The sequence below is a fragment of the Pieris brassicae genome, chromosome 7 (genome assembly GCF_905147105.1).
Source record: "Pieris brassicae chromosome 7, ilPieBrab1.1, whole genome shotgun sequence".
In the NCBI taxonomy this organism is placed as follows: domain Eukaryota; kingdom Metazoa; phylum Arthropoda; class Insecta; order Lepidoptera; family Pieridae; genus Pieris; species Pieris brassicae.
In genome coordinates this window covers 14,622,836-14,636,299 of record NC_059671.1, presented here as the reverse complement: position 1 = coordinate 14,636,299, position 13,464 = coordinate 14,622,836, and the positions used below count along the sequence as shown (strand labels likewise).

General features: G+C 32.0%; 3 protein-coding genes across 4 annotated transcripts; 1 reads left to right on the top strand and 2 right to left on the bottom strand.

Moving 5' to 3' along the window:
* Positions 1 to 1,157: 1,157 nt before the first annotated feature.
* On the top strand, positions 1,158 to 6,628 carry LOC123712023 (RNA-binding protein 39). The gene is made up of 8 exons (XM_045664930.1): positions 1,158 to 1,332; positions 1,807 to 1,861; positions 2,597 to 2,673; positions 3,292 to 3,850; positions 3,923 to 4,189; positions 4,693 to 4,908; positions 5,727 to 5,848; positions 6,279 to 6,628. Exons 2-8 carry the CDS (start codon positions 1,808 to 1,810, stop codon positions 6,565 to 6,567), a joined length of 1,584 nt encoding a protein of 527 aa, XP_045520886.1. The 5' UTR covers positions 1,158 to 1,332; position 1,807; the 3' UTR covers positions 6,568 to 6,628.
* Positions 6,629 to 7,596: 968 nt separating this feature from the next.
* LOC123711855 lies at positions 7,597 to 9,597 on the bottom strand. Of its 2 annotated transcripts, none has more exons than XM_045664696.1 (3): positions 9,297 to 9,597; positions 7,909 to 8,260; positions 7,597 to 7,820 (listed from the first exon to the last, which is right to left on the bottom strand). In XM_045664696.1, exons 1-3 carry the CDS (start codon positions 9,350 to 9,352, stop codon positions 7,617 to 7,619), a joined length of 612 nt encoding a protein of 203 aa, XP_045520652.1. In that variant the 5' UTR covers positions 9,353 to 9,597; the 3' UTR covers positions 7,597 to 7,616. The 2 variants fall into 2 exon arrangements, with proteins under 2 accessions (XP_045520652.1, XP_045520651.1); XM_045664695.1 differs by lacking the exon at positions 9,297 to 9,597 and adding an exon at positions 8,728 to 8,996.
* Positions 9,598 to 10,710: 1,113 nt separating this feature from the next.
* On the bottom strand, positions 10,711 to 12,867 carry LOC123711854. Its single transcript, XM_045664694.1, has 5 exons — positions 12,729 to 12,867; positions 12,407 to 12,518; positions 11,868 to 12,287; positions 11,588 to 11,744; positions 10,711 to 11,078 (listed from the first exon to the last, which is right to left on the bottom strand). The coding sequence occupies exons 2-5, from the start codon at positions 12,474 to 12,476 to the stop codon at positions 10,850 to 10,852; spliced, it is 876 nt and encodes a 291-aa protein (XP_045520650.1). The 5' UTR covers positions 12,477 to 12,518; positions 12,729 to 12,867; the 3' UTR covers positions 10,711 to 10,849.
* Positions 12,868 to 13,464: the final 597 nt, after the last annotated feature.

Genomic DNA, 13,464 nt, shown 5'->3' with positions numbered 1-13,464 from the left:
TTATTTATCTGATGTATCTCCCATATTTACCATATTCGGTGTACGTGTACAAATCACTAGAACCTGTCCCATTTTATAAAATGTTTTTAATTGAACAAATAGCGCAAATACCATCGTCGCAAACAGGCCCTGAAATTCTTCGAAGAATCTTCCGTTTGAAAGTTATGACTTAGGAGTATTAACCACGTCATTGTCAGCCATAAAAGTTTTAGATAAATAAAATGCATTAATAGTTAAATTGAATTGTATTGAAACATATGTAGCATTGTGCTACAACAGATATGTTGGTATTTGACCGTACAGTGTTCACTAGGCTCTATGCGTATTACACCGTTTTATGTTAAATTATTCTTTTTTATTTCCTCCTTAAAAGGTTGACGTAATTCCTCTAAGCTATATTAGGCTTTTGAATAATTTAATAAAAAGTCAAAACTATTATTAAGTACATGGCAAGTTAGCACAACATACAGCGGACGGCTGCTTTGTGAGTTGTGACTGAAAGACTGGTATCCATGGTCATGTAAGAATAAATTGAAAAAAAACAGCTGCTTCCGCCATATTGTCATTTTTACTTTGTAACTCATTGCAATGATGCCAACTTGGGTGTTTACCTCCAAATTGAAAGGGGAAAAAGATACCCAGGGGATTTTAAGGTTACCATTTATTTTGGTGGGTTGTAAGGTGGGAATCTATATTCTTAAAAAACATACTAATCTTTACTATTTATATTAAGCTTCGAACCCAAACAATAAAGTAATCTAAGTAGAAACTCTAGCGTGGCAATAACGAAAATATCAAAAAGTAAAGCTTTCTGATATTTTATATATATTATATTATACTGTAAGATCGAAATAAAAGACTCTGCAGTTATAATAGTAAAACATAATGCGAGAAAAGAAAATAAGGAAAATCTAAAATATATTATTAAAGCCAAGAAAAATTAAGGAATATAAAATCGTTTGTATATGAAAATCGTTTAATTTAATTATGTAAATGTGTAAATTAAGCTAAATATAACAGTTAGTTTATATTACTTGATTGTATCTTTAATTCATATTTGAAATACGAATTAAAACAACAAAAACTTTAGGGGTTTTTTTAATCGAAGTTAGTCTTGGGGAGAACATTCCGTAAGCGATGGTATCACTGGCTCATTAGCCATCCGCCATATTAATTGTTCATTTCTATTTTCTTGCACTTTCAAGCATACCTGCAAGTTTATACTTTACAACATACTCGTTATTTTTTACGAAATCGATGTTTGTAAGTTTGCGAAGTTTAATTCTATAAATAAGGCAGTGTTATTGAAAAATTTCAGTCCTCCGAATCCAGGTAAATTTTACGAATTATAACCAACCAACGCTAACACTTATGGACAGCAATATCGAACGCCATTTTGAGATTATAAGGGTGCCTTAATATTAACATCAATTATTAAGTTAACATTCATTTTCTCTTTTATTATTAGTAATTGGGTAGTCGTTTTCAACACTGTTTAATCATGACATTTTAAATACATACTGATCATTTTGTTTTAATGTTCGTAGTTAGTATATCTTTAAATTTGTAATGGTTACCGCCGACTGCTAAATACTTTATACTATATCCAGTCCAATAATTTTGTTTGTTATACTAAATAATTTCCCTGAATACATACACCAAGTCTCTTAGGGAGTTAAGAAAGATGTTCTAATACTAGATTTTTTTGTAGAAATATAGAGCTTGAAAATTAATATTAACAAATCTTAGTGTCAAACTACTTTCTATTGTATTTTTTATGTACTTCAAACAATGATTAATTTACAGGATGGCGGAAGATTTTGATGTAGAAGCTATGCTTGAGGCCCCATACATTAAATCGGTAAGCTCTCCATATAATTTAATATAGCAGTTAATACATTCCAGAGTAGATATTTGTCACAAAATTGGCGTAATTTACATAAATTTACAAATTATTTTTGATATCTTTGTCATTTATTGCCCTGTTTGGAAAAAGTTCAGGATTAATTAAAATTGTGTTTTGTCATGAACTTTATTTTTATAAATATTTAAGCAGATTCAAAAGCACAATTTTAAAGAATATAATCAATAATGAAAGCAAAACTACATTTGAGAATCATTTCTTGTATTTATAGAACTTTGTGGTATTTGTCGAGCATACTTCACCGACGTGAACACTATGAGGTATCCACTACTACTTAATATTTTTATTCATTACACCACTATGGTATCAATTTTTTTATAAGATTTACATATTTAGAAAAGTTTTGAACAAGACCATAAGTTTATGGGTCATCAATCTTTTGCAGAAGTATTCCTGTGTGATGTTAGCGCTGTGTGCAACCTTAGTCAGTGGTTTTGTAAACGGTAAGTTTAGATTCGGCAACAGCTCAACCACCCACGGGCACACAGTCCTCAAATAGTCCTGTGTAGTTTAAGACTTTCCAAACCTGAGTGTATTTCTTTGATATTATTTCATATCAAAGGAATGTCACTATTTTGTAGCACAATCAATTCAATTTAACTAATGCATTTTATTTATTCACTCGGCGTGTGTTGCTGTGGCGCTGCTTCTACCTTGTGCTTTGTGTGACAGGATAATTCGTCTACGAAGCATCGATCGGACAAGTATTCTGATAAGCACAGGGACAGGGAAAAGGATGGTGGAAGAAGGTATGTGTTGTCTCCCAAAATCAAGTAAATTTTTCGAGTTTGAAAATTAAGAGGAATCTGAATGCTCAAAGGAGTCAAGACAAACAAAAAATGTGTACTCAATATTCTACATTAGTAATTGTAAAAAACTTTTTTACTTTTGATAATAATGGGATTTTATGATGTTAAAATCCTACCATTGTGTAATTATTTGATTATACAACAATCATTGGTTTTCCAAGGTTATTTTATTTGAATGGTAATCTGGGTATAAAAAATATTTTTTTATAATATTAGTATGATGACACTCCTTTCTGCATTGCAGATATGTATTTTCCCTAATTTATACTTGAATATGTTTACCAGTTTTTTTATTGTTTTATGTATGTTATGTAATTTAATTTAAAGGATATATGTATATTAATAGCCACTTTTACGCTGCCATTATGTACCAGAGATATTTGCTTCTCACTTGGTCCTTAGTTTGAGTACAGTGATATTTTATTAAATAGTAAAACATGTTCTATGAAATTTATATGTTTTTCCAACACAAGATTACGTTATTTCTCCTTAATATAATTGGCCTTAATTGGAAAGCTTCTTGTATTAAATGTAAAAAAAAAAATTTATTTACTGTAGACGCAGTAGATCAAGGGATAGAAGAAGATCGCGTGACAGAGAAATTCGGCGTTCAAGAGACAAAGATGACAAGAGGGACAGAGACGACAAGAGGGACAGAGAGCGTGACAAGGACAGGGGGGAGCGTAGAGACCGCGATAAAGACCGAAGTTATAAAGACAAAGAGCGAGAACGTGATAGGGAAGGGAGAGAAAGGGATCGCGATAAAGATAAAGAAAAGAGGCGAAGCAAGGAAAGACAGAGAAGTCGGGAAAGAGAAAGTAGCCGGAGTCATTCGCACAAAAGTGAAAAGAGTAAAGAAGAAGAACCTAGAAAAGAAGAATACCGATCAAAATCAAGAGGTATTGAACCAAAACTAGATGACCTACCTCCAGAAGAAAGAGATTTACGTACAGTATTCTGTATGCAGTTATCTCAAAGAATTAGAGCTAAAGACTTAGAAGAATTTTTCTCATCTGTAGGAAAAGTAAGGGATGTAAGACTCATAACTTGTAACAAGACAAGACGGTTTAAAGGAATTGCATACATTGAGTTTAAAGATGCTGAATCTGTACCATTAGTAAGTATCAAAAGTGTATAAGAAAACAGTATATATTAATAAATAAATATTAATAAATTTGGTTAATTTCAGGCTCTAGGATTAACTGGCCAAAAACTACTAGGTGTTCCTATTATTGTACAACACACACAAGCAGAGAAGAACAGAGTGGGTAACTCTTTACCAAACTTAGCACCAAAGGCAAGCAATGGTCCTACAAGACTATATGTAGGCTCATTACACTTTAATATAACAGAAGATATGTTAAGAGGAATTTTTGAACCATTCGGAAAGATTGACCATATTCAACTTATGACTGATCCAGATACAGGGAAGAGCAAAGGATATGGCTTTCTAACAGTATGTATTTTTTGTTTGTTAAAGTATCATTTAGTTTTTAAGACAGTAAGTGATTGCACTCACAATCGTTTACGACGACATCCTTTAGAACAACATACCGGTTATTGACGAAAATCAAAGGTCCTGGCTGAATTGTATGTATTAGGTACTTAATAACAACGTCATCGGCTGTTACGACAACAAGTTTTTAGGACCAAATATGAGTAGCCTCTTCGATGTCGTTATAACAGATTTAGACTGTAATACTGCGCACGCCACAAAATCAATTGTCGCGTCAGAAATCATAACGAGTGGCTCCAAATGCATGTGCTTTTTTGAGTTATTTAAATATTAGTAATAGTACCTTGAATCTTAAATTTTGTAAAGATAAATATAGAAGGCATAGGCCTTGCTTGACCACTAGAAAAACATTAAATCATTGATAGTGTTATTTGTTAAATAACACTTCACATCCTTATTTAACAATCAAACACATTATTCATATTATGATACTTATATTTCAGTTCCACAATGCCACAGATGCCAAAAAAGCAATGGAGCAGTTAAATGGGTTTGAACTAGCTGGTCGACCAATGAAGGTTGGAAATGTAACTGAAAGGGCCGATGGTGGCTCTAACACTCGCTTTGATGCTGATGAACTGGATCGTGCTGGAGTTGATCTTGGTGCTACAGGACGGTTACAGCTGATGTTCAAATTGGCTGAAGGCACCGGCCTACAGGTAATGGACCCCGTGTACAATACATTTCGTAGCGAATCCCGTTGCCATGACAACGCACAAGAGCTCAACGATTTTAAAGATTTTCAAATTTTGAATTAAAACTTAGCTGTTTGGTCAAAAATGTTTTTTGACAATCGATAGTTCTCATTGACAAGTTGATATTCTGCCGTTTTGTGTTACGCTATCTATTTATGGCCCTGCAATTCTTACCTTTTAACCTCTCAGTCGATTTGTCGCTGTGACCAAAATTTGTGTCGATCTGTGCCGATCCCTTATGCGCGAGTATTAATCCTAAGTCTTAAGAATAAATAATGTGATTTTTAAAACCCAATATGAATTCACAGAAATTATTGCTATTATCGCTGTAATAATTTTGATATTAATTACAAATAAAACATAATTTGATAGGTCCTCTACAAGGCACACATTGAGATTCATTCAAATATTCACACAATATTTCTGAAAAAGTAAATAGTCATATCCTATTAATCTAAATTTGTTATGATTTGAACACAAGTGAATTATAACTAACATAATATTTACGTCCTAGCTGTATGTATTCTTTTAATCGTTTCGAACTAAAATGCCAATGTTCGGAAATTTGTTTCACTTTTTTTGTATGGGAAAATGGGTTTCTTAATTATGTACATTTTCCTTGTATTTTAATATATTGGCACTGATATCCTTTAAATAAAAAAAATGCCATGACGTATAAACACATTGTATAAGTAGACGTACATACATGTATGTCGATTACTACTTACCAATCAGCAGAAACTATTAATGTGATGTAACATAATACTTACTTATATTTCTAGATCCCTCCTGCAGCAGCGTCAGTGCTGATGGGTGCAGGCACTGCCTTAGCCACACAGCCACAGATTACGCCACCTATAGCCACGCAATGCTTCATGCTGAATAACATGTTTGATCCAGCCACGTAAGTTTTGGTGTTTTATTATTAGATTAATACGTAAACACTTTAATTACTATTTTCTATTTTAATTACATAGAATTGTTTTATAAAAGTAGTATGATATACAAATTTCCCATAATATGTCGCCTAATTTTAGATATTTCAGTCTCGCACATTGCTTTGATCTCGTACCTATTATGTATAAAATAAAATTTAGTATCTTGTTTGTCACAGTGGTAGACTTTCATTTAAAAGTAACTTGTTTCTCCTTTTATAAGAAGGCCAGCGATGTCGAAATATCATTCAGCCACTACTAGAGTAGTTGAAATAATGTTTAAAGAGCGTCTGAATGAGTGAACTTATTATTATTACGATACCTCTTATTCTATATCTCTTATTTTGTTTGCAATTGTAACATTGAATATATTCAATACAAAACCAAAATGTGTTACAGGGAAACAAACCCCAGCTGGGACATTGAAATCCGAGATGATGTCATCAGCGAATGCAATAAGCACGGTGGTGTCCTACACGTATACGTGGATAAAGCATCACCCCAAGGCAACGTATATTGCAAATGTCCAACAATAGCAACCGCTGTGGCGTCGGTCAACACGCTACACGGAAGATGGTTCGCCGGACGCGTTATTACCGCGGCGTACGTCCCGCTTGTCAATTACCATTCTCTGTTCCCTGACGCCATGACCGCTCTATCACTGTTGTTGCCCACGCGGCAAAGATAAGCATTTATATGGAAATGTGATCCATTGTTTTATTCTAATTTAATAAAATATATACTTAGTATTTTGTTAAAAAGTTTTATTTGTAAGAGAATAAATGCTACGTAGGCTATGTTAAATATTATTGCACCAACAAATTCGTTTAGTAATATCGGCGAACGTAGGCATAATTTATTTAGTTTTGAGAACTTATCTGAATAAGGCTGAACGCGTGGTCCGATTAATTTCGGAAATTACGTTATTTTAAAAATAAATGCTCTATTCTATAAGATCATGCTACGATCATATTAACGCGGATAGAGAATGTATGATCAGACTGGTAGAGAAAAGAAAAAAAATACTTGTTTGTCCCTTATTCTGTAACTTCCAAAAGCGCTCCCGATCTCAATTGCGGTTATGTGCCACGCGTTTCCAAGGTTGTGTAGTACTACGTATATTGAGAGAACAGCATTTTGCACACAAAAGGCATCGCTGTCACTATAAAAGTCAAGTGTGAACCTTTAATTTGTCGGACTTGGTTAGTAGCAGAGTTTGTTTTAATATGTAAAACTTTAACTTGTATTTTATGATAGAATGAGTAATGTCTGTGGTTTTTCACCATTAAAAAATACATTTAATTTTTTTTAATGTAGTACTTATCAAATTGTAAAACTACCTATCGGTGAATGATCCATTATTTTTGAATAAATTAAAGTATTACTTTCTTTATTTACAAAATAATGAATAATCATTTAAAACCGAATTCAAATACCTGTCAACATCACTGACTAGATTCATCCAGAAATTCTTGAATATTACGAAATACTAAATTGGTTTTGATGACCTAATGAGAAATATATAAATACATAATAAGTATATACACGATTCTAATAAGAAAGTATAATTTCTATATGTCTTGTTGTCACACATGACAATGAATCGAAATTTAGGACACTTAATGAATTCTAAATAGATTTAAATTCAACAGTATCAGATTAACAGGTCAAACTAATAACCTCCTTTTTAGGTCGGTTAAACATAAAACGCAATAAATTGCATGTAAAATCGATTTATTATACAGCTCTTATCCAGTCTACTTCTAAAGTAGCTGGTCCTTTCTGCTTCACTGGTTGGTACACTCCTCCATACATTTGAATTCCGATACTAGTTATTTGTGATAAGTCCAAGGTCTCATTATTATTTACTCTCTTTCCTCTGTAATATGCTTTAAATTCCGAAAATGGTAGGGTTTTCACAGCAAACTCGTCCTTGGGTGCCTAAAAATGAATTTGTAAACACTAGTAATGATAAGCAACTAACTTCATAATTAAATTTTTTTTAAAGTTCATACTGCAATAGACACACCTGAAAATATTGTTCAAATGAGTAGTTAGGTTCATTGTTTAATCCTTTGTGTCTCAAAACAATTTTAAATCCATTGAACTGTCCCTGACCACGGCATTGTACTTGAAGTTTCGTGTACTGCGTTAGGTCGTGATATCCGAGGGCACGAATTCCAGCGAACCCTGCCCCGTTCAACTGTGGATTCAGTAGAGCAAAAAAAATTGCTCTTCGAAACTGGGTATTCTGGTGTAAAACAAAAACGGCTTTTGACATTCCTACACTTCGTACGGTGTCCGATTGTTCTTGCCAGTCGTATACGTTGTCATCTTTAGTAAAATCGAATAGGAACTGTCCTTCTGGTGATGTAATATTGCTGTTGAAAAAAAGATGTTATTGACGAGATATTAGGTTTAGCGAATAAAATTTTATGAGCATCTTAAATTCTCTCATGATTATCATCATCGTCTGATTTGTTTTGTTAAATTACAAAATCATTGTTGATTGAACATGAGCCAAGTTTTTTTTAATGAGAATAATTTAACTCCGATTTTATCTGCTCTGACGTAAGTGCGTATGTTTTTACAAATATTTTAGGATAAATAGATGACCCCTCATATCTAATAAAAATAAGCTTTACGAGGCACAAAGGTATGAACTGTATATGCAAAATATTGCATTCAACACACCATTCTAAGTATATTAGTCTACACAAAACTAAATAGTTTAGTATGTAATATGCACTAATAGTACTTATAACTGAAAAGATGATGGATGATGTTTTATAAGATCTGATGCTAAATTACAGAGAAAGGTGCTAAAGTGATACTAGTTAAATCTTACCTGTTATCACAACGAATACCTATACTACTCATAAAAAACGCTATTAGTAATTTAGAATACATTTTTAAATTAGTTATGGACAGTATAAACACACTTTGTGGCTATTATTTAATTACTATCACGAATATAGTAACAAAGAGCGAAAGTATCTTATCAAAACTAAACGAATAAATGGAGATGTTTACTCGAGAAACATTTGGTTAGGTATTTGACATTTGTTATCTTAAGTTCTACACTTAATGACGTTGATTTTTAATACAAAAATATAATAAAACCTTAACACTCGCCGTGTCACAACGTCCGATATAACGTTTACAAGTTACTTGTATGATAAGTATGAGTAGGTAGGTATAATTATAAGAACATAAAATCGACCTCGAACCTGGAAACAAAGAAACGTAGTGCGTGTGTAGTGCTGTTTTTTTGAGTTGGAGAATAATATTAAAAATACCTACCATATTACATGTATCAATTATAATGCTTCACTAACCACTAGTAGCTCTCATCTGCGACTTGCGCCAGCATATGCAAGGAGTGCAATGTAAATACGCAGTATAATATTATCTTACCAGCTGTTTATAGCGCAAGCTAATTGTTGTCCTTCATCGTTGATATTTGAAGCCATAGTTACTTGCTGGGAAATCTACAACAATTAAATAATTTCAAAATTTGCTTACTAACGATACTTTCTAGCTGAATGTTCTTGTTATTTATAGAACGAGGGGTCTATATAACTTGTGGAGTAAGCAGAAGCAGGTTGTTAGTAGGGATTAGGGTAGTAATTCGTTAGGTGGTTATATTTAATAAGGACAAATTTGAAATTTGTGCGATACACGATACGACGACACGTTTCTACGATTTTTATTGTGAATTTCTATTGTTGCAGCATCCCTTAAATAATTTTGATAGAACATGTTTATCCGTCTACCTACTAAATGATAGTGCCTGATGACGCTGATTAATTATGATAAGTTATGATTTTTTCTTATGAAAAAATACTAAATGTCTTCTGACTATTAGGAATTCTGGGTACATAACAAATTTATATTTATTTTGTTAGTCGTTTTTATAGTTTTCTACGTTACATAATCAGACGGAGCAAGTACTGCTATTCTAAACAACTGTAAAGAGCAAACTAACAAGCCTAATGTTAAGAAATAAATGATACCTTGTGAACTGATACCTCAGATTGGATTTGCTGATCATCATCATAATTCGTTTCATTTCAAGTTTCTTATATGAATTTAAAACAGCGACTGGTTTGTCAAGGCCAGCAACAAGTTCTTTTTAAACGTGCTTGTTTCTAGATGTTCTTATTTAAAAATAAAATGTAAAACTTTTAAAATCTCAAGACCATACACATTGGGAGCATACGCGATCGTTGACCGCTAACTGTACATTTTAGGAATTCTATGCCAAACTAGTTTTAACGGTTCTTAATGATAACATGGACCTGGTTTTGTGTTATTTATTTTACAAATTAATCAGCTATAAATCACCAGTTCCGCTAATCTTCAAAGAGGAAAACTATTTCACTACCGATTAGTTTTTGTAAATAATATCCAACTAGTCTTCTACTTGAAGACTATTTTTCTTACTTGAATTGAATGCAAGTGATTATGCAATGGATAAGAGTTTTATCTTGCCTTGATAGTCTTTGTGGTACCCCTAGTAACTGAGTGAACCTCAAGGGGTTGTCCTAATAGGTGTAACATTGTTAAATTTAATATGTATCTCTTCTCTAATGTTACTTTTTGTACATCAAGTCACTATTTATTTATATTTAAGTATGCATTCAGTGATTAAGTACATATTATACAAAAAAAAGAGTATTCGTTTCTTAATTGGCCCAGCTTTTTATAATGAAAAAAATTGTTACTTTTGCTGAAATTAAATATGCAATTGTTTGGAAAATAATGTTTCGCAGATCATATTGTGTGGTAAAATAAATAACAATAGATTACAAATTAAAAAAAACAAGAATAATTATATGAAAATATTTATTGGCATTTTAAACGTAAAATAAATAATAAAAAAATCAAAATCTTGATTTCTAGTTGATGAAGATGTTACATTTAATATTGAAATGATTACAGTTGCATTACACGTATTACAAAAGATATTAGTTACCACCACCTTTGTTTACATTTGTTGCCTTTAAAATACCCTTATTTCTTAAGTATCGTACAATAAAAGGTGTTGATGTCAATGTGATGCCTATTCTGGCAGGTGCTAAAACTTTGTGAATAGCGTAAGCAATTACAAAAGTCCCTGCATTGGATGTAATCATATTTGATAGTTTTCCCTCTTCAATATTAAAATATTTCATCACAGCCACTAAGTCCACACCACTGAAATAAACAAGATAAAATGATATTTTTTTTATTTATTAACTTAAAATTTTCAAAATTTAGTTCTTCTAAAGATTCCGAGACTCTCATATGTCAAATTCAATATACTAAATTTTTCCCATAAATGAATTAATTTTAGCACTCTCAATTACACTTGTAACTTAAGATTTCATCAACACTGAATCCCTAATTAATGTGACTGATTGATATGACTTTTGTGATGTTCTATTTTGTAAAATTAGAAGTTAAACTTGTACTACTATGTGTACTACTAAAGTGGTGGTGAAACTTTGTTCAAATAGAATGTATATATAAATTGCCAATTGCCAAAGGAGAAAAGAAAATCTATGATTATGTCTAGTATTTTAGACATATAACAGCTTTTATGTGAACACATACTCACACTTTTATATTTAACTTTAACTGAATAGTTTTGGAATCAAAAACTGGCAAATTTTTTATCACTTATATTAAATATATATGGGGTAAAACAAAAAATATATCTATACCTGGAGACCAGCACATAACAAATTCCCAAGGACATAAGCGAGATTGACACATGAAATACAATCACGGTAGCACCATAATCCTTAACAGCTTTTTTTAACTTATCCTTAGCACTTAATGTATCACTTGCATTTGAACTCATTTTTCTTGTTCCAATTGCTATGCTTTGTAAAAATAAGGTCCAATTATTAAGGGCACTTAATGTCAGTCAACAAATGATTATATGCCATAAAAAAGTAATTAAACATAGTTTGTAAATGTAACTTTTTTAAAATTATGTACCTCCAATAATGCCTCGATATTCATTTCGGAGAGTGAGATAATGAGCACTTTGAAGGTTATCAGATAAATACTTATATCCTTGGCCCCACTGGGAACCTGGCATACCCAAGTGAGTGTGGTTGCCACTAAATGGACTTGGCACATTACTTTGCATTGATGAAGACAAACTCACAGCTCCACGGCAATCGTATTTGTTTACATAAGGATCTGACTGTACAGTGATATCAATTTTCATGTTAAGCTTATCACTGTAAGCATTTATAACGGGACCTGAGATATCACGCTCCCGAAGAGGGGAAAATCTTCCCATTTCTGTTGCATTAATATTGACAACATTTGTAGGCAACTTTAGAGCAGCAACTTGGGGAAACCTTACCGATATTGTATTGTGAATAGTTTTTCCAAGTATGCAGCTACCACCTATTAAAAATATTTAAAACCAGATTAACACTGCTAAATAGAATATACAATAAATGTAACCTTCATTACAAGTACGCAAAAAGAACTAAATTACAGTAATAGATTAAAAATGGGCTTACCAAAATATGTATTGGGTAGATGTTTTTGAGGATAAAAGTTTTGATTTATCCTGGAGTACACCTTTAACATTTTAAAGCTTGTTTATTGTTTAATTGTTTAATCCAAACCGACCTTGAATTAAAAGTCAAAACAATGAACTGACGACCGTACTAACAAAGACTACGATTTAAATTGCGTTGCTTAATAAACTTACTAGTATCAACAAACTTAAATAAAAGGTAAAATTGTTTATGGAAATTCAGCAGTGCAACATAACTATAGTGCAAAGTGACTATAAAAAAATAATTTCAAAATATGTACTGTATGTATGTAATAACTTACTCTTAAGTATTGCGAATTCTTTGATAATTTTTCTTATGATTTATAAAAATCTAAACTTTACATGAAATAGTCTCCGTGCAATCACAAATCACAGAGTAGTAGACTACAGACTGCAAACACAGCAGCTAGAAAAACTGAATCATAGCATATTAGTTTATTATATTTTATTAATGATTAAACGTCTAAAGCCTTCCATACCTTCCAACAGGTTACAGTTAGTAGCTACTTAAGGCGAATTAGAGATGATTACTTGTCTGATTGTCAGTTACTTAAGTCTGAGACTGACAATAACACCGTCGCCCAACGTGCGTAAAGTACTTTAAGTGTCTTTTGTACCATTTTGTGGTTGAAAACTGTGGTATATTGCAGGATTGTATCCTTACCATTATATTCCTGTGCAAGTTATTCACGAAGAGTACCTTGAGAGTTGCTTTAGGTAGCAATTAGAAGCATCTTTTTTCAAAATATCCTTTTGACTGGCGAATCCGAATTCGATCAACATGGGATACAACTATCACATTAAATATTACTCGATTCTAGTAAAAAAAATTGTTTTGTGTCCTAAAATGTATTTTATGATTTTTTAGTTAGTTATGTATAACAACTAAAAGAAAAACATTTTTTGGTATAAAGTTTGCCTTTATGATAGTTATAGTACTCACTTTTTTTTAATTAATTTAAATACATTCTCAAATACCGCGTGATCAGAGTGACGAGTGTGAGTTTACATAGTGCC